A 24,474-nucleotide genomic window follows, 5' to 3' on the forward strand; every position below is an offset into this window, starting at 1 on the left:
GGTTTATGACATACAATGCAGGGCAGCAGGAGATTACACACAGCAATCTGATCAAAGCTAATTGCTGATTACATTGCTGTGATAAAGGACCTTACTGTAATCAGAACAGTAGCCGAGCATTTCCGCTCATCAGATGTAACAGTAAAACTAATCTGTTTTGGACCCTTCATCAATATATAAGCTTTTGTTGAACTGAAACCGTATTCAGGAGAATGCAAACTAGCAAATATGAGTAGTGCCTCGTGCCTCAGTGAGATCGCCAGTTCCAGGTGAACCGAGTGGGATATACTGGTTCTGACCACAAATTTGTGTCTGGATGATGGGCCCACTGGAACTCACTGGATGCAATCACAGCTTGCAAAAACACAATTAACGGTATGTTATGTGTATGACTGTCCATATACTGTATATTTAATGCAGTGTTAAGGGAAAAATCCCTGATAAAGCACATTTCTGGGAAAGACAGGCTTGTGGAACAGTTCATATCCGCGTGTTTTCAGAATCCATCTTTTATAACGCATGCTGGAGTAGATAAATCCGTCAGTCTTTCTGCAGTCCTTGTCCCACCACACACAGCTCGGGTGCTCTCAGATCTGTTGTTAAGCCCTGGCCTGTCCCAGGATCACCCTCCTTACGTCCAGATTCCTCAACCCTGAAATGAGAAAAGAGGCTTACGCTGAGACACTAACGAGAAATGACTTTATTGTGCTAAGCGCACTGTGTTAACCGCGTTATGAGACATATATTGGGACGTGTGTAATCCGAGGTCTGCAGAACGTATGCCATATATTGTTCCTTGTAGAAGAAAAACACTTTGCTTAAGGTGTGTATCCACTAGCAGATAGTGGAACGACAGTACGATTACAACATTGTAATCGTACAGTCGTACCTCTTCCCCTGCAGTGCCTACATGGAACCATATGTCGTTCAGTGCAGGCACCCTCCCTCATCCCTGAACATGGCCAATCTGTCGTTATCGGCATATTGACCGGCATGTTCAGGCGATGATTGATGTCGGAAACGACCAGCGGGAGCGCGCATCGCTTGTCGTCTCCGACATTTTCGTGTCAAATTTGTGCACGATTAATGAGCGATTGAATGATAACGATATCGTTCAATCGCTCATTTTAATCGGCTAGTGGATACCCGCCATAAGAAGCACATATTGGGCAATACATACCTGTGTCTATATGAAGAAATTCATTAAGGAAGCAAATCTATACTAATTAGTCTGCTTGCTCCAGATACATTTCGGCTAAGCAATAGTCTAACAATGACACCTAAGGCTGTAGTCATCAAAACACATTATGGGGCTGCATGGTTGCACAGTGGTTAGCATTTTTGTCTCACATCAATGGGGTCATGGTTTCAGTTTCAACCAGAGCCCTATCTGTTTGGAGTTTATATGTTCTTGTCGTGTTTGCTTGGGTTTCTGTTGGGTTCTTCAGCCTCCTTCCACAGTCCAAAAACATACTGGAGGTCTAATTGTCTGCTGACAAATCATTAGCCCTAGTGTATATGTGACAGGGAATATAGATTGTAAGCTCCACTGGGGCAGCGACTGATGCGAGTGACTGAAATATGCTCTGTATAGCGCTACGGCATATGTGTGCGCTATATAGATAACTGTTACTAAATAATTGTTGTAGCGCTGGGCAGCGTTCCTGACAATGGGGGCACGGCTTTCCCACTTCCTGGGAGTGCTAAGACCAGGGTCTGCATCTCTACGCAGATTTTGTAGCCCCAGCAGAGGAGTTCCGGCGGCCATTTTGAGTAAGCTGTCTGTTGATGATCCGATGCTACATCCTCCGATGCAGCAGCAGAAGACAGCAGCCGGCAGGAGACAGCTATTTACACAAGACGCCTCCTGCGACATAGAATCACGCCCTTTGATCCGAGTTGGTTTTAATTATCATAAAGGTGCTGCGTTCCCATTTTACTGCGTATTCTTTGTACGGCTTCGGCGATTTGTCTGAATGATGCGTGCGATGAGCATTGGAGGAAAAAGGGCCATTTTCCACTAAAGGGTTAATGTCACACTTAGGGGCATATTTATTACAATCCATCTCAGATGCAAATGGGACGTGATAAATTCGCAACGCCATACATCACAAGGATGCATCCATTATCGCATGCAGGGACAGAGCTTGGGAGAAAGCTCTGTCCCTGCGAATCCAGTGTACGCACTTCTCAGGGTTATTTTTTGTAAAAGAATACCCTGAAAGTGTGACCGAGCATGTATGTTTATTTAGACATATATGGGCGATTACAGGTGCCAACTCTGAGCTCTGTTCTGTCACTCAGAGCAGAGCCGGAGGAGGGGAAACGGGAGGGAATCCATATATATGAAGATGGCGTTATTATCACCGGGCTCCCACCGCTATTTACTGATAACTTTATTTTAGTGAATTTGGGCAGATCCCATTTCCCATTACAAGTATGGGAAATGCGATCTGCTTACTAAAAAAAAAGGTGAATTTGAGGGCTTGGAGGAGAATTTTGTGAATTCTCCTCCAAAAGCCCTCCATACATTTAGGTGCAGGGGCGTATCTGTAATAGGTGTAGGGTGTGTGGTGCACATGGGCCCCCTGATCCAGGGGGGGCCCACACTGCACACCCTGCGCCCATATTACTTAAAACTTACCTCTCCGATGTCCCGCCGTGGCCATTTTTCTGGCGTTTTGCGCATGAGCAGTAGACTCAGGGCACACTCTAGTGCCCAGAGTCTACTAATGCTCCGGTGGCTAGCCAGCCGCGTTAGTCAACTGCTGGCCACCAGGAAGAGAGGTGGGGGCCCCGGAAGGGGAATTCACACGGGCCCCTTCCTCTCTAAAGACACCCAGGTTTAGGTAATACTAAAATAAAGTGAAATGGTTGTGAAAAGACTCGTTTTTACATTAGAAATGTCCCAGTCTATCCATGGTCTTACCATATCTGCCCACTGTCCTCCCTTTTTTTTAGGTATTGTGTCCACTACCAACAGCCAGACTCAGGGAGACCAATTCACCAGGGTGCCCAGTGGTGGAAACTGGTAGTCCTGTATAACAATATGGTACAGCCTATTTCCCCTTCATGCTAGGGACCTGGAAGTGACGTGAGTGAGGGCGGAAGTACAGTTCCATGCCCCTTAAGGCCACCTAAAGAAGAAAGTTGCCCCCACCTAAAGAAGAAATGTGTCCCCTCGTGGGCTCGCTGCGCTCGCCACTCTTCGGGCTTATATTCACCCTCTATGCCCACTTGGATGATAGGTAATGACGCTGGACACTGGCTGATGATGTCAGGGTTCTCTCCGTGAAGGGGATTTAGACATTACCATAACAATATCCATCACCTACTGATACTGTAAGGTGAAGAGCATGGATATTAATAATATTATTATTATCCTTCATTTATATGGCGCCACAAGGGTTCTGCAGTGCCATACAAAGTAGATAAATAAGCAAAAAAAACCCAGAAAACAGTCTTATAAACATTGCTGCATTAGTGAGTGGATGAGGGTCTTAGTAGCATCCAAGATGATTAACGGTCTGATCCTGGAAATAGGGGAGGTTAGAGTTAAGCTGTGGGGGGAGGGTTATGGAAGGACTGCAGGAAGGGTGGGTTAGGGGTTACAGTTAGGCTACTTACCTTTGGGCATTGGGATTCTGACTGTCAGGATGCCGCTGTTGGAATTCTGACCACCGGCATCCCAACCGATGGGATCTCGTACCCAACCCAAAGAGAACAATAGTATAGGCACCAGTTTTACACTAGAAGAGAACAATAGTATATGCTCCCGGACCATAGTTTAACTATTAAAAAATAGCTGTTATCTCACAGTTTATCATTATCTATTGCATATATATTCGCTTAGTTACTGTAATATACGCTGTTTATTATATTGCCATTGTGACCCGGCCAATCAGTTCACTCCTAGGGCCGTATTTTCTTCCGCTGTAATATTATAATATATCAGCTTAGAGACAGACGCACCGTGGCCATGTTTGCATGATGCAGAGGAAGCCTGATTTACTACTTTATACTAGTGCAGATTTCCATAGGACTACTGCAAGGATACGTGCGGTAAGTCGCTCTGACTGTTTTCCGTCCTAACTGTCATCAGAATCAGCACTTGCACCTTCCCCATGCTAGGTGCAAGAGATCCGAAAACAGGTTTCCCTTCTTCATATGCATAACTCAGAATAGCGCAGAACTCAAACTACACACCCACGACACTCGCATGACACTCCCAAACAACAGAACAGCTCTGTTCACTGCCCACTCTAAACACCCATTTCACACAAAGTGACATCCGGCAAATATAATTCCGACTCAGAATTGGATGGAAATATGCCAAAAATGTGTTAATTTGCTCTTTTGCATGCTAACACTTGCTATTTGCGTCCGTACAAAGAGATCTGTCATACTCACCATGAGGTCTATAAGAGCAATAAACTTTTATTTATGTTAAATATATACCAGCATACTGTATGAGTATCTTTGCTTATCAATTCATTGGTGTTGGAAGTGGGATAAGATCTGCATTTTACATGCTCCAGAGATCATTGAGAGCTTGGAGAATATCAGAGGAGATAGCAAACCTCAAGAAGATGCAGGGAGGAAAACACAGTGAGATAGATAAAAAGTCTAAAATTGTTTCTGCGTCTATGGGCCTGATTCAGAGATGAACGGTAATGCCGCTGCAGTCGACGGGTTCTGTATTAAGACACTTACAGGTGGCTTTGCAAAATCATGTGACTGCCAACAAAGATGCAGCATCTGTCACAGTCAGTTGATAATCGGTCTTCTTAGCAACCCTATGGTTGCACAGAATGGCAGCGGGAACTGCAAGGCCGAATCTATTTTTATTGCGTATGGGATCGCAGTTGCAAGGCCGAGTCATGCCATGAAAACGGTCATGGCACGCCTGCGTTTGAGTCACCAAGCCCCCATTACCACCACAAACAGTCCTTGCCTGTCAATCATGTGACTCACACCAGCGGCATCACTAAGGGGGGTGCAGACCACACCAGGTGATACCATCCGAGGGGGTGACACCCAAATACCAGAGCTATTTGGGTGACACTGAGTGGCTAGCAGTATTGATGGACCCATTACACACACCCCTGTGAGAGGCTGAGGGCTTCCCAGTAGTGCGCGGAGCGCTGCACAAGCCCCCAAAATGGGACAACTCAGGGGGTGTGGCCTCGCCCACACTAGACCATACCCCTTCCATGTGCTGGGGGAGTCAGGGGGTGCCTCACCAGGTCACCACCCGGTGTGATGCCTCTGACTCAGATGCATGCACAGATTAATGATAATCGCTCAGCTGCGTAAAGATCACCATTGGGTCATCTCTGGATCAGGCAATAGTAATAAGATTATAAACAAAGGAGGGAAGGATGAGGCAAGATGAGAGATAACAGTTAGTTAGTAGTGAAGCCATTTTATTTGAATTTTGATTGACACAGACATTTTTGAAAGCACCTGTATTTTTGTACCAAAAATTGGGGTTCACACAGATTCGGATAATTAAAGTACTTCTCCCCTCTTGCCAGGCACTTTGCTGTAGTGGAGATTGGTAACAGTAGGAGATGCTCTCTTAAGTTCCTTCCTGTATAGACACTTGGGGGGTATATTTACTAAAGTGAGTTTTTAGAATTGGAGATGTTGCCCATAGCAACCAATCAGATTTTACTTAACATTTAACTAGTACCTTCTAGAAGATAATAGCTAGAATCTGATTGGTTGCTATGGGCAACATCTACACTACTAAAAACTCTCACTTTAGTAAATATACCCCCTGTTTTTCTGCTGCAAAAAAATTGGAATGTTATTTTTTTTTTATAGAGTATAGATATTATTGTAATCCTTTCTCTCTTAATTTCTTTTTTTTGTACTTATCTCTATGCTTATTTTCATGATACTTGTAAGACAATTTTTCCTCATAAGGGGTGTGGATTTTCGAAGCTAGGAGAGGATCCCCTGTGACAGAACCATTGTGGCAGCCATCTTAGGATTTTTTTTTAGGGAATATGGCGCAAAAAAGTAGTGATAAATAGTCCCGTTAAGAGAGGACAAGGTTCCGATTCTGAGTTGCACGCAATGCCGATGTTCCTGGAGCTGAGCGCTATTCTGCTACTGCGCATGTGCGAAAAAACGTAAAAACTGTTACGGAGCATGTATTACACTGTGGGCCTTATTCAGAGATGGACGCCCATGCGATCGCAGCTATGGATTTCGCAGAGACCACAGCTGCGAAAATATGTTTATATTTCCAAAGCTTACCCGAGCATAGGGATGCCCAACGCTGCTTTCTCATCTGCGTCCGACGTTGCGTACCAGCGTAAATATCGGTAACATCGATGCACTTCGACCAGCCATGCAGCCCTTGTGGTAGGTGTGACCTGTCTCAAACACAGCATCTCTCCTGACCTGTCTCAAACACAGATCGAGTGATCTACAGATATATCTGTAGATGATGGTCGTACATATACACTGAAAGACCATCATCTTCCAGACAGCCGCAGTTCCCGCTGGCTGGGGGTCGCCCGCGGCTGCCGATGCATGTGTACAGGTGATCGGCTGATCGCCCGTACACACAGCACGATGGACAGATATATCTGTCCATCGGCTGTGCAGCACAGCCAACACGATATGTCTGTAAACGACGTCGTTCACAAACATATCGCTGGTAGACACTGGCCGACGGGCACCAGATATATTGGCCGATCAATTGATCGGCCAATATATCTGTCAGTGTGTATGTGTACCCAGCTTTACTGTAACTGAGATAATGAAGTTATGGTAATATGGTAATAGTATGCTATCTTAGACTCTAAAAATGCAAAATAAAAAATGCAATAAATTAACTGTGAATTAACTCATTATTGGTGGGATGTACAGCTGTACTGGCGGAATGGTCACCACAGCCTTGCTAATCGCATATGTACTAACATATGCGATTAGTATCGCAAAGGACAGCTCTTGCGATAAGAGCTGCCCTTTGCGAAGCAGCCGATTCCTGGTGACGGGGTCTCCGTGGGACCCTGTCCCCTCCAAGCCCTGGGAGCTTCCTGCTGGTCACATGTGCAGGAAGCCCCGGGCTCCTCCTCCTCCTCCCTGCACCTGGAAGATTAGGAGGAGGTGGAAGACCCAGGAGGAGCGCGGGCCAGCGACCCTGGACAGCAGGTGAGTGGGAGTCAGCGCTGGGCGACGGCGGGGCGGCGGTGAAGCGTTGGGTGCGGGGTCTGGTAAGAAGCCCATAGGCTTCTATAGGGTAACGCCAGGTTTTTCTGGCGTTACCCTCTGCGCCGAAAAAAAAGGGTGGGCGAGGCTTAGTACATTTGGAAATGCAGTAAAAACCCCGAAAACTGGGTTTTTACCGCAGTTTTCCTTTAGTATATCCCACCCTAAGGTTGTAAACTACTGATCTTGAGTAATTAGCGATTGAATTCAAATTAAACACTATTATGGGCACATCTGGTACAGGGTGTTTCACTCGCTATTGGCCCCAAAGTTTTCTTTATAAATTTTAAAGGACTTGACATTCCAGAGGTGGGGCTGCAGCACAGTCCAAAATTCAAATAAGGGAACCACACCAACTGCCACTCTCACTGGCATCCTCGCTGGCAGTTGGTGTGTCTACCCTATTTGAATTTTGGACCGCGCTGCTGACTAGGGTGGGGAACAGCTGGCCTTTATTTCGTGCATGCATGAACACCTGGCCTGGATGCTAATGGCGAACACTTTCAGCACTTGCTATGACTGTCTCATAGACCAAGGCATGTCTGTGTCACAGTTCACTAAATTAGGTCAATTACTTTAAAAGTTTTATAAGGAAAACTTTGGGGCTAATAACAAGTGTAGCACCCTGTAGTTGTAAGAAAAGGGGGGCCTTTAAGACACAATCAGTGGAATGTTTTCCATATATGTGATGGGGGGGCTTGTATTGGACAACCATGGACAATCTGTGAAGCAGCTTGTCGGGATTCCAATGGCCAACAAGGCCAATGCCAGTTAGGAGGACGTTGTGCTGCTCAAAGGAGTTTGCCTTCTTTCTATCTTGAAGTCGGAATGAGAACCCAGCACAGTAATAAATGTTGAGATCCATCAAGGGCTTTGGAGATTCCCTGCCATGGAATGAATTACTTGTTTCTGACAGCGGTCACCATACGTACTGTTCATTAGTGGACAGTAACTTCACTAGTTGCTTAGTTAATTGGGCTCTAGGCTTAAAAGTATCATGCTCTTCAGCCCAAAGTACCAACTCTTCAAGGGAGGGTTCCAGGACAAGTTGCTTTAACAATGACTCTCTATATGCCCGTAGGGTAGCCGTCTCCATCCGATAAACAGGCGATTGGGTAGCCTGAAATCTTTTGTCAATTGAATGTCCTATTGAGGTGTTTAAAGGGCTCAACAGAAGCACTTATATTTCAAAGTTTGTGCAATCCATATTATAGGTCTAGAACCTGTCATGCTCAGGGAATCAGAGACATCATTGCTACTGATGACCGGAATCAAAGCAGAGATTAAACTATTCCAATTTAGGACATGAGGGTTCATTCAGGTCTATGGCCACAGATGGATGTCTGCAGGTACAGTCAGATATAGTAGTCAGCAGTAAGAAGACTACTGGCCTTGAGAAGCCTCCCTCCAAGGTATATTAGCCTGTTAGGTGGTTGATAGTTTGACTTCTATGCAGAGGGCCTCTAGAGGGTACGAGGCTGCAGAACCACTTTGAAGGCCTAGTGGTTTGCTCACTGGTAAGTTGTCCTAATAAGACCCAAAGCAGGGGCTTTAACACTAGAAAAAGCACGTACAGCGGGTTTAAGGCTGTTCAGACAAGTTATAACCTCAATCATTTTGGATGAAGGGATCTTGCAGTCCGAGCTTACTGACAATACGACATCTCACCTAAACTGATCCCACATTGTTAAATCTATACATATATAATAAGAACGTTGCGTCTGTCTGTTTGTTCCAAGTTAGCGAGAAAACTACTAAAATGATTTTCATGGAAAAATATTTCATTGTGTAGTGGAAAAAACTCATAGAAATAACCTGCACTTTGTTACAACTTGATCTGTCAAGTGAAAGCTGAGCAATAACAAAAACAAAACGTATTGACATCATCAATGCAAGAGATAGGGGTGGCACCATGCGCGCAGCCGGTAAGGGGTGGGGGTCAGTTGCTTTCAGCTCACGTTCACTTGAATATCCTGTTTGCTATCTTTAACTGTATGATTCAGTGATTTTTGTACACACTGTACTTTATGATTATACTAGTTCTGAGAATCCGCACACACCCTGTCTTGGGGCCTGATTTTGAGTTGGGAGTAAATCAGCAATAAATAGCAAGTGGCTGTGCACCTTGGCAGAAAACATTGCTCCCTATCTCAGACCCTTGATGTGCAACCGTCCTCACGGACGGACATCGGGTTTGGTTGTCTGTATGGCACGCCCACCCCTCTGTTTGTATGAATAGGGTGGCACCAAAGTATCGGACCTGCTCTGCTATTTTAGTGTCTCCCCCCTTCGGATGGTGTCACAGAACAGCAGTGCAGCGGTGATGTATGGGGCGGCACACATGCGCTTGTCATCCACACTGTGCTAGGGCAGGCTGGTGACTTCCCAACAGCTCCCGGAGAGCTGGGCAAGTCCACAGCGTGACGAAGACGGGGGTGTAACACACAGTCACGCCCCCTTAACGGCACACATTAATGGGCGTGGCCTCGCTGACACACAGTGACGCCTCTAATGAGATCTCATATTAAATGCTCCTGGATGGTAGCAAAATACATTATACCGAAAGTACAGAAGGACTGACAATTGTCATCACATGTGCAAAAAACAAAAACAGACCTGTGTGTGTGAGTATGCGTGTGCGAGTGTATGAGTGTGCATGTGTGCCTGTGTGAGTGTATGCGTGTGTGTGTGTGTGTGAGTGTATGCATGTGTGAGTGTGCATGTGTGTGCGTGTGTGAGACACACAAATGCATTTAGAAGAGTATGCAGGGTATAATCAGGGCCGTAGCTAGGGTAGTGCGGCCGATGCCATCGCACAGGGCACCACAGGTCAGGGGGCGCTGTTTGGGCCTGTTAAATTTCTGTTTATTATCATTCTCACTGGTTTCTTCCCTGGCCCTTCCCCATGAAGCCATGGCCCTGTTTTTGGCTACATTATGTCCATTTGAAAACTTAGGGGGCGCCAATGCTCTTTCTGGCACAGGGCATCAAAAAGTCTAGTTACGGCTCTGGGTATAATTATCCTCTTATTATACCACCTCTATTTATATTTCCCAGCATTGTCACAATCACACAAATTACACCATGCTATAAATTTACTAAGGTTCAATTTTGGCAGATTTGTACTTTAAATTGGATATTTACTAAAGCCAAATGTGCATGGAAATTGCATGTCAAACATGAGTTCTGACCGCAGTAGGCTTCATCAGACAAAACATCGTATGAATGGCATAGACAAAAATATATAAAGGATTTACTAAGAATTGTGTTTGCCAAATGGATCAAAATCGCTCCCAAATTACAGCACAATGCAGGAAATCTATAGACCTGCCTGGGAGCAGGCTTTGGTGTGTTACTGTGTAAATAAAGGGTTAGTATTAAAGAAAAAAAAATATATATATATATATTAGGGATGTGCAGGCTCGGATTTACTCGGATTTACTCGGTTCTTATCGCCACTTTACCGCAAATTCGGATTTATTATATTGGCTATCCAAAACACATGATAGGCGATAGCCAATAAAATGCCGTTTTGAGATCCGAGTAAATCCGAGTAAATCCGAGCCTGCACATCCCTAATATATATATTGTGTGGGGTCCCCCCTCAAAAGCACAACCAGCCCCGGACCTCAGAGCCTGGTTTGATAATGGAAAATCGGGGGGGAAAACCAGGTTGGGATCCCCCATTTTTCCAGTACTCAGCACCGGACTGAACCAGCCAGGGAGCTTACACTATAGCAGGGAGACACTCATCGCGGGCAGGGCCGGTCCGAGCCTAATATTTTTGGTAAGCGAAGATACATTTTGGTGCCCCCTGACGGACTTTGCACGCGCCCAAGGTGCATGCACCTGAAAAAAGGAATGGGGTGTGGTATCATGGGAAAAGCCATAATCACGAGCGTTCTGACACACAGTAGTGCCCCTTATACACAATGCCCACATTAGTGCCCCTTATACACTATGCCCACATCACTGCCCCTTATACACTATGCCCACATCAGTGCCCCTTATACACTATGCCCACAGTAGTAGTGCCCCTAATACAATGCCCACAGAAGTAGTGCCCTTAATACAATGCCCACAGTAGTAGTGCCCCTTACACAATGCCTACAGCAGTAGTGCCCCTTACACAATATGCCCACAGCAGTGGTACCCCCTATGCAGTGCCCACAGTAGTGGTGCCCCTTCTGCAATGTCCCCATTAGTAATGCCCCCTGCAGTAGTGCCCCCAGTAGTAGTACCCCTGTAATAGTGCCCCCAAAAGTAATGTTCCCTGTATCAGTGCCCGCAGTAGTAATGCCCCTGTAATAATGCCCCAATAGTAAATGCCCCTGTAAAATTGCCCCCAGTAGTAATGCCTCCTGTAAAAGTGCCCCCAGTAGTAATGCCCCCTTTAAGAGTGCCCCAGTAGTAATGCCCCTGTAAGAGTGCCGCCAGTAGCAATGCCCCCAGTAAAATGTGCCCCCAGCAGTAATGCCCCCTGTAAAATGTGCCCCCAGTAGTAATGACCGCTGTAAGTGTGCCCCCTGTAAAATGTGGCCCCAGTAGTAATGCCCCCTGTACAATGTGCTCCCAGTAGTAATGCCCCCTGTAAGTGTGCCCCCAGTAGTAATGCTTGTAAGTGTGCAGCGCCCACAAAAAAACCAAACAAACATAATACTTACCCTTAACTCTGATCCTGCGTCCGCTGCCATCCGCCGCTCCTCGGAACTATGGGAGAGACGTCATGTCTCTCCCATAGTGCCCGTTGTGGGGATCCGGAAGCCGGAGCTCAGGAGTGAGCTCCGGCTGTCGCTGTGGGGAATGAGCCGGGCGCCCGCTGGTAATTAAATCTCAGCGGGCGCCCGGCAAATGAAGCCTCCCTGCGGTGGCCGACGGCGAGGGAAAGTGCGGAAAGTAAAGGAGGAGTGTGGCGTGGGGTGGGGGTGCGGGAAGGACTGTGGCGCTGGGGACCGCCGCCCACAGCGCCCTCTGCTGGCTGGCGCTCTACGCAGCTGCGTAGTCAGCGTAATAGGCGGGCCGGCCCTGATCGCGGGGTCCCCCTGCCATAATGTGAAACCAGCCCAAAACTGGCCAGCCAAGGGCTGGAAATCCTTGAAAAGTGGGGACCCAGTGCTATTCTAAATATTAAAAAAACACCGGGCTTGGAGCATTGGTGTTATAGAAAAGTATTCTCGCCCATATATAGATAAATATTGGATACATTTTGTCCATTATGACCATTTTTAAAACAAATAAAATGTAAATTAGAGTACCATGGAGGATACCCATAAGGCCTTCCAGGGTGTTTCTTTAATCACCCGAGAGACGATATATGCTATTCGTGCTTTTTTAATGTCTACCTAATAAAAATTATTATTTATTTTTTTAACCTCATGAATAAGAGTGCCCCCCAAAAAGAGTTTTTTTCCTTTTTGTTTTGCTCCCTTGTCAAACTGACCTGTACAGTTTAGAAATATAAACCCTGGGGTGCACCACCAACACAATATATTGCTGGACATTAACCCCACTGATAAATACTATTGTTAGTTCATAGTTATTTATAGCTATTAATACTCTCTATGAGCTAAAGGGGCACATCCACTTGGCGACAATTAAAAGACTGAACGATAACGATATCGTTTAGTCGTTCATTGTACTGTGCAGTGCCTACACTGAACGATATGTCGTTCAGCGTAGGCACCCGCCATCATCCCCGAACATGGACAATCTGTCATTATCGGCAGATTGACCGGCATGTTCAGGCGATAATTGATGTCGGAAATGACCAGCGGGAGCGCGCATCACTGGTCGTTTCCGACATTTTAGTGCCCGATTCATGCACGATTAATGGACGACTGAACAATAACGATGTCGTTATCGTTCAGTCATCCATTAATATCTGCTAGTGAATGTGCGCCTTAAGGGGGTCATTCAGACCCACTCGCAAGCGGCAGTCCGCTTGCGAGTCGGTCGATGGTCCCCACTGCGCATGCGCGCGACGGAGGGAGCTCCGTCGTGCGCATGCGCGAGACCGGGCGAGCGAAGGACTTTCCATCGCTCGGGGTCTCGCACCAAAGGGGGCGTGCTGTCGATGTTGATTGACAGCACGCCCCCTTTGGTGGGTGTTCCGGGGCCGTGCCTGCCAGACGGAGGCGTTCCTATGGGAACGCCTTCCTTCTGAAGCCGGCCCCACTGACATCACTAGTGATGTCAGTGGGAGTGATTTTGGCTCTGATAGAGCCAAAATCACTCCTGGCCTCACGGTTGAGAAACCCGACCACAGGGTTTCTCTCGCAAGTCCGATGGTCGCGATGGTCTTGACCATCGCGACCATCTTGTTGGACGCTCGTATATGCTGTGGTTGGTGACCCACAGCTATACGAGCGTCCAGGAGGACGCTCCATTTTAATGGAGGTGGGCCCTGATTCAGAGCGAGCTCTCTGGTCAGAGCGTCCGGCTCTGAATCAGGGCCTTCAGTTTGGTGCATGATCTGTTTCTGTTTCTACAGCTGTTATATACTTGGGGGAAAAAAAGAAATCAGAAATATATACATTCAAATGGTTTACACAGTGACATTTCCCTGCAAAGGTTATAAGGCACAATGATGTCACGACCAGGGTTTCTCGGCATGGTGGTCGACGGGTATTACCTGTGAGGTCACTGTGGCGGGGGGCATCTGGCGGTGGTGCTGGTGTGTGGCGAGGGGCATTGGCTGTGCGTGGTTCTGCGCGGGAATGCTGTCACGTTGGGCTGGTGAGGCCTGGCAGTGCTTCCATTCCGTTTGGCATGGGCGCCGCCATCTTGCCTCCGGCCATGTGATATGCTAGCCCAATCCTGGTTTGTCACATGCTCTCTCTGGCCAGTCACGGCACAGCACTTGTTATTTAGGGAGGTTCAGAGCATCACTTCATTGCCAGTGCAACGTGTTTCTCAGCATAGCTGAGAGAGAGGTCCCTGTGCTCATCACCTGTTACCTGTGATACGCTACCTGCCTGCCTGCTTGTCTGCTCTAACCCCGCTGGACTACCCTGCATCCTCCATTACCTTCCCCTTGCCTGAGTACCTGAATCTACTGTTCACCCTGCACCTGGCCTCCCCTGACACTCTGCTGGATAATCCTTCCTCAGTCTGCATTTTCCGTTAATCAGTCACCACCTGGACAGTTCCCCTTGTCTGCCACTACCTGGACATTTTCTATTAACCAGTCACTACCTGGACATTTTCCATTGCCTGTCACTAACTGGACTTTTTCCTATTTGCCTCACTACAGCTCCCAAGTGCACTTTAGTGCTATACCCGGACTTTCTGTTTTACCACATTCATGTCTGTTAAGCCACTCATTAAAAACTCCACATTTACTTTTAAACCTGCTTCAGTGTCTGCTCCTATTACCACCCCGGGTCCACAACAAAACCAGAACCTCACAAATGATCCCTATGGCTACATGCATTTTCATCTAAGGTTTCTTGTGACCACTTTTATGGAACCCCTTGTAAAACACAATACATGAGCAAGCCCTGAAATGTATCAGTATATTTTCATCAACAAGTAGATCTTACTCACTGCTTTGGGGCTCATTTATATTTGGATGTAAATCAATTTTATGACACACCTCTCAGATGTAGCAGTACACGCCCACTTTACCTCCATGCACATAGATGTTGCTTTCACAATCTCCCTGAAATGGGTTTTCAAAAGTAGGCAAGTATGACCAAGGTTAAATGTCCTCTGCGCTGTCTTTATCCAGCCAATGAAACAGCCATGAAACAGTCTCTGTACATCTAGGTAGGATGTAGTCAGCGCCAAGCGTGTGGAATGCCGACGGTCAACTAGTGCCGGAATCCGACAGCGTTAGGGTTAGGCACCAGGGAGGGAGGGGTAGGGGTAAGAGTTAGACTTCCCTTACTTACCTAAGGGTGTCCGGATACTGACTGTCGAGATGCCGCTGTCTGTATTCTGGCCAGCGGCATTCTGACAGCCGGGATCCTGTACCCAACCCCATCTAGGCAAGTTGACTGATTGAAACACTCCACATTCCACAATGGCACCATTGGAACCGGCTTTTAATGACTGTCAGTGCAAACTCACGGCAACACCATATATATATATATATACCATCATCTTCATAAGGAGCAATCTACAAAAATTGTCCCGGTGCATCATGTGAAGATGTAGAGATGTATAAAATAATTTTCTATATCAACATAACATTATAGGTTATTACATTTGTTCATACATATTAGAATATTATTAAAATCTGCAGAGGTGTTGGCTTATTTTCCCTGGCAGCGAACGAGATGAGTGATCACAAGCTGCCACACGTTGGAGGAGGCTGCAACAAGGACTTTAAAACAACTGAGGCTCTGCTTTCTATCAGGAGGAACATATATAAACACATACTGGGAGCGGCCAAAGCATCCAGTTCTCAGAAAACGCCCCGTCACTGTCTGCAGACAGAAATCCCTGCAAAAACAATACATCCCTGCACTGCTATCTAATTTAACCTGCTTCAGATACAGGACAGATTTGTGTCCTTCTAAATATATATATATTATATATGTACTCATTTTATCATTATATAGAGAAAGTGTTGTTTTTTTCCTTGTCTCTTCTCCTACAGCTCTCATGTCAATCATATAACACTCACTCAATACCGAACAGGGCCATAACGAGGGGTGTGCATCCGGTACAGCTGCCCAGGGGCACTGCCATGGCAACACCCTGGGGAGGAAACCTACCACCCTCTACCTCCTTGCATGCTACCTGTAGAGGCACCCTGCTACGGTAATGTCTAAATCCCCTTCACGCAGAGGACCCTGACGTCATCAGCCAGTGTCCAGCGTCATTCCCTACCATCCAAGTGGGCATAGAGGGGTAATATTAACTTGTGTCGAGCGTAGCGAGCCCGCGAGGGTACAACTTCTTTAGCTGGCCTTAATGGGCATGAACTGCACTTCTGCCCTCAATCACGTCACTTCCAGGTCCCTAGCATGAAGGGGAAATAAGCTCTATCCCTGCTACATAGAAAGGCACAGGACGCGTCCTTAGTTACCCATGTCCCTGCTCCCAGTGCTCCCCTAATGCTTATTGTGTGATGTCATGATGTCACATGCGCTAGGAGTGGAGGGCAGGACACAGAGAAGTCCTGCTACGGCACTGATACCAAAACTTCTGGCTATGATCATGGGCGCCAAGAGGGGGGGCGGGTACAGTTTACTCGGGCTTGCTAGAGGGGCCCGGCAGGGCCTGGACTGGTGTCGCCCCCCTCCCTCACAGCAGCTCAGCACACAGCTTGTGCTGGGCTGCAGTGCGAGACTGCTCGCGGATGCTGCAGCAGCCGGAGCAGTCTCCTATGGCTGTGGGGGGGAGTGATCACACTGATCGCGCCCCCCCCCTGCTTAGCGCCGGGCTGGGGGGCTTACAGTGCAAAAGTGAGATTGTTTCTTTTTTTCCCAAGGGGGCGTGGCCATGCCTCCCACAATTAGGCCACGCCCCCTCCTTTACCAAGGCCCTGGCCAGGCTCTCTACGGCCCTGGCTATGATCAACGGCCATGTGTGACATCGTTGGGAGTGGGCGGTAACATCATTTTGAGTGTGTGTGACAACATTCTGACTGGGCAATGACATAATCGCGGGATTGCAAAAAGAAGTAAAAGCAAATCACTGAGCAGGCGTAGAATGGCATACGTGACGACCTCTTTTATGTACAGAGGCCCTGATTCAGAGCCGGACGCTCTGACAGAGAGCTCGCTCTGAATCACGGCCGTCCCTCCTACTTTTTGGAGCGACCTCCTGGCCGCTCGCATAGCTGTGAGTGACCACCCACAGCTATAGCGAGCGGCCAAAATTATGGTCGCGATGGTCAAGACCATCGTGACCATCGGGCTTGCGACGAGACCCTTGCGGTAGGGTCTCGCTGCCGCAAGCCCTGGAGTGCTTTTGGCTCTATCAGAGCCAAAATCACTCCCACTGACATCACTAGTGATGTCTGTGGGGCCGGACCCAGACGGTAGGCGTTCCCATGGGAATGCCTCCGTCTGGGCAGCCACGCCCCCGGCACGCCCACCAAAGGGGGCGTGCTGTCAATCACCATCGACAGCACGCCCCCTTTGGTGCAAGACCCATAACGACGGCTTGGCAGTCGTTATTCAGGTCTCGCGCATGCGCACGAAGGAGCCGCCTCCGTCGTGCGCATGTGCACTTGGGCAACATCGACCCGCTTGCGAGCGAACAACGCTCGCGAGCGGGTCTGAATCAGGCCCAGAGTAATAACATCCAGCTATGTTATTTTCATACATGTATAATACATGTTTGTAGGATACATTACATGGGGGAGAGAGACGGGATGGGACAGGATCTGAGCATGAAATACAGAGCAATGTTCCCTTGGTTTTGAGGAATACACATAAGGTTTAACTCCTGACCTCATTAAACGCAGCAGGCCAGCCCCCTGTCCCCTTCCACCCCTTGTCCTCCAATCTCCTGATTGACTTTGAGAGAAATTAGCATGGCTGTAAAATAGTCGCTCACTTTTACAATGCAGACACCGGGTGACATAAAGTTTGTCATTGCCCAGTACAATGATTCACCAACATAGTAAAACCGCGTCAGGGACCGCAGAATGCAAATAAGTTCTCATCAGCATATCCGCGCATCAAAACCAGCATAAGCTCAAGTGGGTGATATGTCATAAATACAGTTGGCCCTAAAAATGAGCTCCCAGCTGTAAACAATAGAGTAACGCGAATAAATAATGCCGCACAAATAATTAGCTATATCTGTTCACGTCAAGATAGACCAAGCGCTTCTTTAGGGAAAACTGATTAACAGACTTCATTTCCAAGAACCTTTTCTCTCCTTTGATGTGACTGAAAACAATAACTCCCCCCCCCCCCCCCTCCAAGGCTGCCATTAATAACCCTGACTTTTTGTCAACACATCAATTTACTTAATTATATAACTCTAGGAGACGGGATTAAGAAATTGGAAAAAAAAAAGTTAAAAGGATTAGCATGACGGCACTAGAAGAACTCCTCTTCCATAACCAGCCGTCCATCTCAGTGCAAAGTCTTTTTATTAATTCCAACTACCGTATTGTTAGAGAGCCGGGAATGTAGATATTCTCAGCAGGCACGGCTATATTCAGCATAGGGCACAGAGGACACAATTTCTTTATCCAAAAAATAATGTTGAATGCTCCATATCCACAAACAAGATATTTTTAGGTGGTATATTTACTAAAGTCCAGGTTTTTTAGAAGTGGAGTTGCTGCCCATAGCAACCAATCAGATTCTAGCTATTATCTTCTAGAAGGCAGTAGATAAGTAAGTAGAATCTGATTGGTTGTCTTGCTATGGGCCACAACTCCACTTCTAATTCCCTACACTTTAGTAAATATACCTGATTCAGAGATAGGTCAATTCCATCTCAGCTGCGATCTCTCACGGAGTCGCAATTGCAAAAATATGCTAATGAGCCATTTGACGTCCAGGGCTTAGAGACGCCCACTGAAAGCATCTCACATCCTGCGCTCGCATGCTCAAAACCGGAAACATGGATCACAGATCAGGCGGCCATCAGCCTTCTGAGTAAGTCTCAGCCGCCGCAGATGTCTCCGGACACGCAGAGGCTCTCCTGCTGCCAGCAAGGACGCAGCAGCTAATTTATCGATGCCCAGAAATCAGTGCTTATCTTCTCTGTCAGCATAATCACAATTCAATCACTGCCCGTGCGCAGTGCAACTTACACGTATGGACAGTGACTAACAAATGCTCAATCTGCATAGGTGTATCGTCCATATCTGTATCAGGCCCAAAGTTCTAAGTATTCTTAAAAATACATTGTACTCTTTCACTAGTTTAATTACAACTTTTATGGCAGTAGCTTGAAACTTGCTATGTAGTCCGCCTGCATTTGTATCAATACTAGCACAGAGGGAATTATAACGTGATGGCATTGAGCAGATGGCTATGGTATATGCTGAACCCTGCATCCATTACATCCCTTGCTACCCCTGTAGTCATGTCCCGGAAAGTTTTTAACTTCAGTTACAGTTACACAAAACAAAACTTTAGGCCCGTATTCAATTTGGAGCGAAAAGTCCGAGTCCAGACTTTTCACAGTCAAAGGAGGTTTTGCCTCCGAAAACGCACGCGCCCCCTCGTATCTCCGTATTCAATTGCAAATGTGCGAAAACGGGACCCGGCAAAATGAAAATCAGCGAAAAGTCATGTAGTTTTTGGGGAAAACAGCCTGACACCCCCCTAAAGATGCTCTGACATGGGGGTTCACTAGGGGTACCCCCGATTAGCCCTGCTGAAGGTATCTGGGGTTTTTAAATGGTCTCAATAGGAGATATTTAGCGTCTTTGAGCAAGTGGTGAAGAATAGCATTTTGCTACTTTTTGGGGAGAAAATAAGTATTCCCATCAAATTTGAGGTACATGAAAATGGGTGCAAGCATATTTTGAAGTTGCTAAAGTAAAGCATTAAATAGCGCCAAAAACGCACCTTCAGCAAGCACCTGCATTGCGTTACCGCGCCGATGGAAAGACACTGAAATTGAATAAATCAAATCGGGCGAAAATGACGTCATCGGCGAAAAAGTATCGCCAAAACTGTCTTTCCGCTCCAAATTGAATACGGCCCATATTCTCTTTTTGAGTAATAATCAGCAAGGTGAAGGTGCCCCAATTACTTATACTATCAAGTAACCGCAGTAAAAATCCAAGTAAATCAATATAACTAGTATCATGTACAGGGTAATAAAACACACAAATGTAGCAAAAGAAAAAAAAACAGCGTATGAATTATTATATGTAATGCCGCACTCATTTAAGAATATTTCTTACCCAATTTGGTGTAGAGCAGAATCACTGACAGCAGACGCAGAGATAGATGTTGGCAGACGGAGCTGAACCCTTGGCCTCCGGTCAGAGTAACACCTCCGGACAAAAGGTTGGGGGTTTGCGGCACTGGTGGCAACCCTTCTGCGCTGATCTCCATACTGGCAACTCGATAAACTGTGCTTCAGGGCAGGACTTGAAACCTTGTTAGAAGCAGTTTCCAAAGCACCTGTGCCTGGTGGAGATGGGGGTTTGGTTTCAAATAAGGACGTAGTTGATGGGCAGAATATGGATTGTGCATTACCAATCATTTTTGAGGAAGCCTGTGGATCGTCAGAACAGCGTCTTAATCCCTTGTGTGTAAAGGATGGAGAAACTGGGGGAGAAAGTGTAAATTGAGATGGGGAGCTCGGTTCAAACCGGTTGCCTGGGGGGCTTGGCAGTCTGCGCTGATTTGGTGGACTTTGCTGCCTTTGTATTTGCGGAGGGCTTGGTAGCCTACGTTGGCTTGGTGGACTTTGTTGTCTCCGAATTTGAGGAGGACTTGGCAACTTTCGTTGGGATGGGGGGCTCGGTACCTTCCTTTGAGCGGGAGGACTTGCTTGTCTTGGAGTACTTGCAGGGCTGATGTTTTTCTGCACTGGTGGAGGCCTAGGTACATGCGGATAAGTTTTATTAGTAACCTTATTGGCTGGTGGGCTTGTTAGTTTTCTCTCTGTCGGTGGAGACGAAGCTGTGGCTCTTGTTGGAGAAGTTCTTCTAAGCGTAGCTGGAATCTTCTCATTTTTATGTAAAGTCGGAGAACTTTGCTTTGGTTTAGGCATGGAAACAGGCGAACATGGTTTGGCTGTATCTCCATCGGGACTCAACCCTACCATTTCACCATCCCCATGATTCTGCAAATGTATTATTTTATGTGACTGTTTGTACAAATGAGCGGCCTGTTCTATTTCATGCTTTCTCTGAATATCCAAGCCTAATTGTCCATCCACGTGCTGCTGCCCAGGCTCCAAAGAGTATTTTTGAAGTTCAGTCGCTGGCTCTTTGTTCCTAATAGGGTTGTCCGTAGATGTGTACGCATCAGTAGCCTTTCTGCTTGGTAATAAGTTTTTTATATTTATTGATGTTTTTATTTTTTGAGACATAGATGTCATCTTCGCGGGGCAAGCTAAGTTGGAATTTTTCTCATGTTCATTCTTTTGGAGTACGTTGTAGGAATCATCCATAAGTATCTCGAGAGGAGGAGGAGGCAGGTTCTCGAGGTCTTCAGCCCCAGACTCATTTGTGTCAGTACTATCATTTTGAGGCATTAAAGATGAAAAGGGAGCAATAAGTGTACCTGTAATTGCAGGATACTCCTCTTCTGATGATAATATATGACTTTTGTTGTTTAACGGTCTTAACTTACAGGCAGGAATTGAAGGTGGAAGGACAGGAACTCCAAATTTTCTAACACATCTAAGTGGCCCCAAAGTTTTCACGCTTGTTCTTTTTACAGTGTCATCCACTGGACTAAATGTTTGAATAAGTCTCCGAACAGTTTTTCGAGGAGACACATTTATACTTTCCAGTTTTCGTTCTACTGAAGTAGTATTAAATTCACTCTTGGCTTCTTGTGAATGTAATGTTATTCTTGTTATCTTATTGTTTTGGTTGATGTTGGCGTCCTTGGCTGTATCTTTATCAAGCTTCCTCACAGTAACTATTTCCTGACTAGGCAAAATCTTGAAACTTTTATCAAGACACGCTTTTAGTTTTTGAGTTGATGTAGTACTACTCAAGTTAAATGTACCAGTATGTGAAAATGACTTGGCATTCGGGTTTTCTGGCGTTTCTTTCTTCTTAGTTCCATTTGATGAGTACAACTGTTCTAGCTTCTTGTTAAGTTCTTTTTGAGTCCTTTGAAGTTCTAACAAAGTTGGGTCCTCACCTTGGCTTCTGAGTGATTCGGCAGACCTAGATCTCCTGTGCTTAGAAGACTTTCGGTTGCTCCCATCTGCCGTACTAGGCCTCACCACTTCTGAGTTCACTTCTTCCCGGGTCCAAACATTACTGCTGGCTTTGCCAGGGACAAACTTTATTTTTTCACTTATAGCTTCTTTCATTTTCAAAGTCATTTCTTCATTTTCTGGATTTTCCATCCACTTGGATGACAATTTATATGCAAACGTGCCTGCTGGAGATGTGAGAGGCCTTTGTGGTAAGGTGATTTGACTTGTTATACTTTTGGAATCTTCACTTTCATCATCACTCTCGTCGCTGCTAGTTAGTTCTTCGGATTCCTGATCAATGGTGCCATCTTGTTCTAGAGTTGTAGTGGAGGCCAGTGAGCTTGTTGAAAGACTGCTGGCCAAGCTGGTTTGTTTAGAAACTTTTGGATTGCTCAATTGTTCCTGAGATGACAAATGAATGATTTCTTTTTGGTCAGACCTACTTTTCAAGTCTGCAGCAGGTTCAGGTACCTTGCTCTGATTGATTGATAATTGCAGTGGTGCTATGCCTTCACTTCTCTGCAAACCCACTTGTGCCGATGAGTCAATGCTTGCCTGCCTTCCCATTACATCATGGGATCTGTATCCCCTGATAGATTCGCTATCACCCCCAATTCCACTATCCTCGGAATAAAGAGTTGCATCGTTGGGCAGAGGTGGCGGAGAACCAGCTGCTAAATCTTCCATCGATTTGATCATCTTCAGTAGGCGCTCATCCTGGTGTTCCTTCATTTTCAGCTTTTCCTGAAACTTGTCAGCAGCCGACTGTAAGAAATTGCAGGTTTCCTGCAAGGCATTCGTGGTCAGAGAAGATACAGTGCAGTTTAAGGAATGCATTTTGTTAACTGTGTACTGTAACAGCTGTTGCAACAGATCCGGCTGATCAGCAGGATCCCCTTTTCCAAGAGGCCAGGTAAGGTTGCCCCCCACAGCTTTCAGAAGTTTTTCTCCATCCCCTGCAATTTCACCCAAACATTGATCGATCTCGTCAAATCTCAAGGCCAGGAAGCTAATCATCTCTTGCATGATAAGGTGTGTCTGGGTTGCATGGTTTGCCATAGAAATGATGGCTTCATATTTAAACAGATTAGGGTTGAGGAAAGCGTATGCATCCTGGTGGGCCTTGACAAGCTGTTCCGGGAAGTCAACTTTTTTTTGTATCTCATCAGAGACGATTAGGTTTGTTTTTGCACGTCGGCCGTGTTTCAGCCTCTGGGATTTTGACTTCTTACTTCTCCTCGGGTTGCCCTCTTGTTGCACCGGAACGGGCAGCTCTTGCTCTGAACCGGTTGAGCTGTGTTTCCTTACATTTCTCCTCTTCTGGTAAGATATATTAACCATTCCTTCTTCAGCAGTCCCATGCTTTTCATAGTTCTCTTGTTCATCTGAAAGACCTTTCTGCAAATGGCTTGTTTGGTGGTGACTTTCTTGTAGGTTATCTTTCTGCTCGATTTCTTCATTTTGGATATAACAGTCTGGGCTTTTGTTACCCGGCAAAGGGATTGTAATTCCATAATTATCATGATTAGGTGGAAGGATGGCTTTGTTTTTCTTTAACGGTTTAGTTGCATTCTTTGCAATGTTTTGAATGATCCCATTGTGAGAAGGCGTGCAGCCCATCCTGAGACTCTCTGTACGTATACGTTTAACACACAAATGAACAGTCCTTACATTTTGCCTTGTTCCAGAAATCACTTACCTCCAGGTAATTGTCCATTGTCTCAGTGGTTAAAAAAATAGAGAATAAATTGCGATGCAAGATGGTTCTCAGCAGCTGCAAACTAGCAAAACAACTCTGTGGGATATAGATAGAAGTCTCTCAGTGCTTGTCACTTCCATTGACAGATGTCAAGTGCAAATAGGATTTAGAGCTTAGTAGATTAACCATACTTTATCCCATGAACAGCAACATTTTATTGGAAGAAACAACCTGACACAGTGTTCTAACATTCCAACACTTTTTCTAAGGCAAGAAACCAAAGCATGCTATTGGACTTTTTGAAATACTGCTAATGGATTTTACAGCCACCATAAATGTCATTTATTCAAAACAAAACACAAATTAAGACAATGGACACTGATAAAATGAGGCACATTTATTACAATCAACCAGAGCATTACAATGAAATGCAAACTAACAACTGCAACGTTTACCAATGAATGACAGTGTTAATATTCCAACTTGATGTATAAAGAGGCAATACGGTTTAAAATATAGCTACAAACAGGACAGTGTATTTATGAACGCAAAAAAAAAAGAGATTAAAGGGACAGCATGGCATTTTAAAAACAATGTCTGCCAGATGCTTAATTAAACAATTAACTGACGATTTTATTCCCCCAAACTCGGTCAGAAATTGTCATTTTTAATTTAATAAAGCTTAAAAAGTGTTTTTAAATATAAATTTTAATATTTGATTGAAAATAAAT

The 24,474-nt window shown here is 45.9% G+C and overlaps 1 protein-coding gene across 1 annotated transcript; it reads right to left on the reverse strand.

Annotated features, from left to right (window-relative positions):
• On the reverse strand, positions 1-23,664 carry PCARE (photoreceptor cilium actin regulator). Its single transcript, XM_088467968.1, has 2 exons — positions 20,060-23,664; positions 1-652 (listed from the first exon to the last, which is right to left on the reverse strand). The coding sequence occupies exons 1-2, from the start codon at positions 23,662-23,664 to the stop codon at positions 541-543; spliced, it is 3,717 nt and encodes a 1,238-aa protein (XP_088324094.1). The 3' UTR covers positions 1-540.
• Between the last annotated feature and the right edge of the window lie 810 nt (positions 23,665-24,474).

The sequence above is a fragment of the Taudactylus pleione genome, unplaced genomic scaffold (assembly GCF_031769625.1).
Source record: "Taudactylus pleione unplaced genomic scaffold, aTauple2 ptg000079l, whole genome shotgun sequence".
NCBI lineage: Eukaryota > Metazoa > Chordata > Amphibia > Anura > Myobatrachidae > Taudactylus > Taudactylus pleione.

Excerpts from the sequence above, each read along its gene's own strand:
- PCARE (XM_088467968.1), bottom strand. The coding sequence starts at position 23,664 with ATGGGCTGCACGCCTTCTCACAATGGGATCATTCAAAACATTGCAAAG. Across the intron at positions 653-20,059 it reads TCTGCTCTACACCAAATTGG|GGTTGAGGAATCTGGACGTA; the intron begins GTAAGAAATATT and ends TTCTCATTTCAG.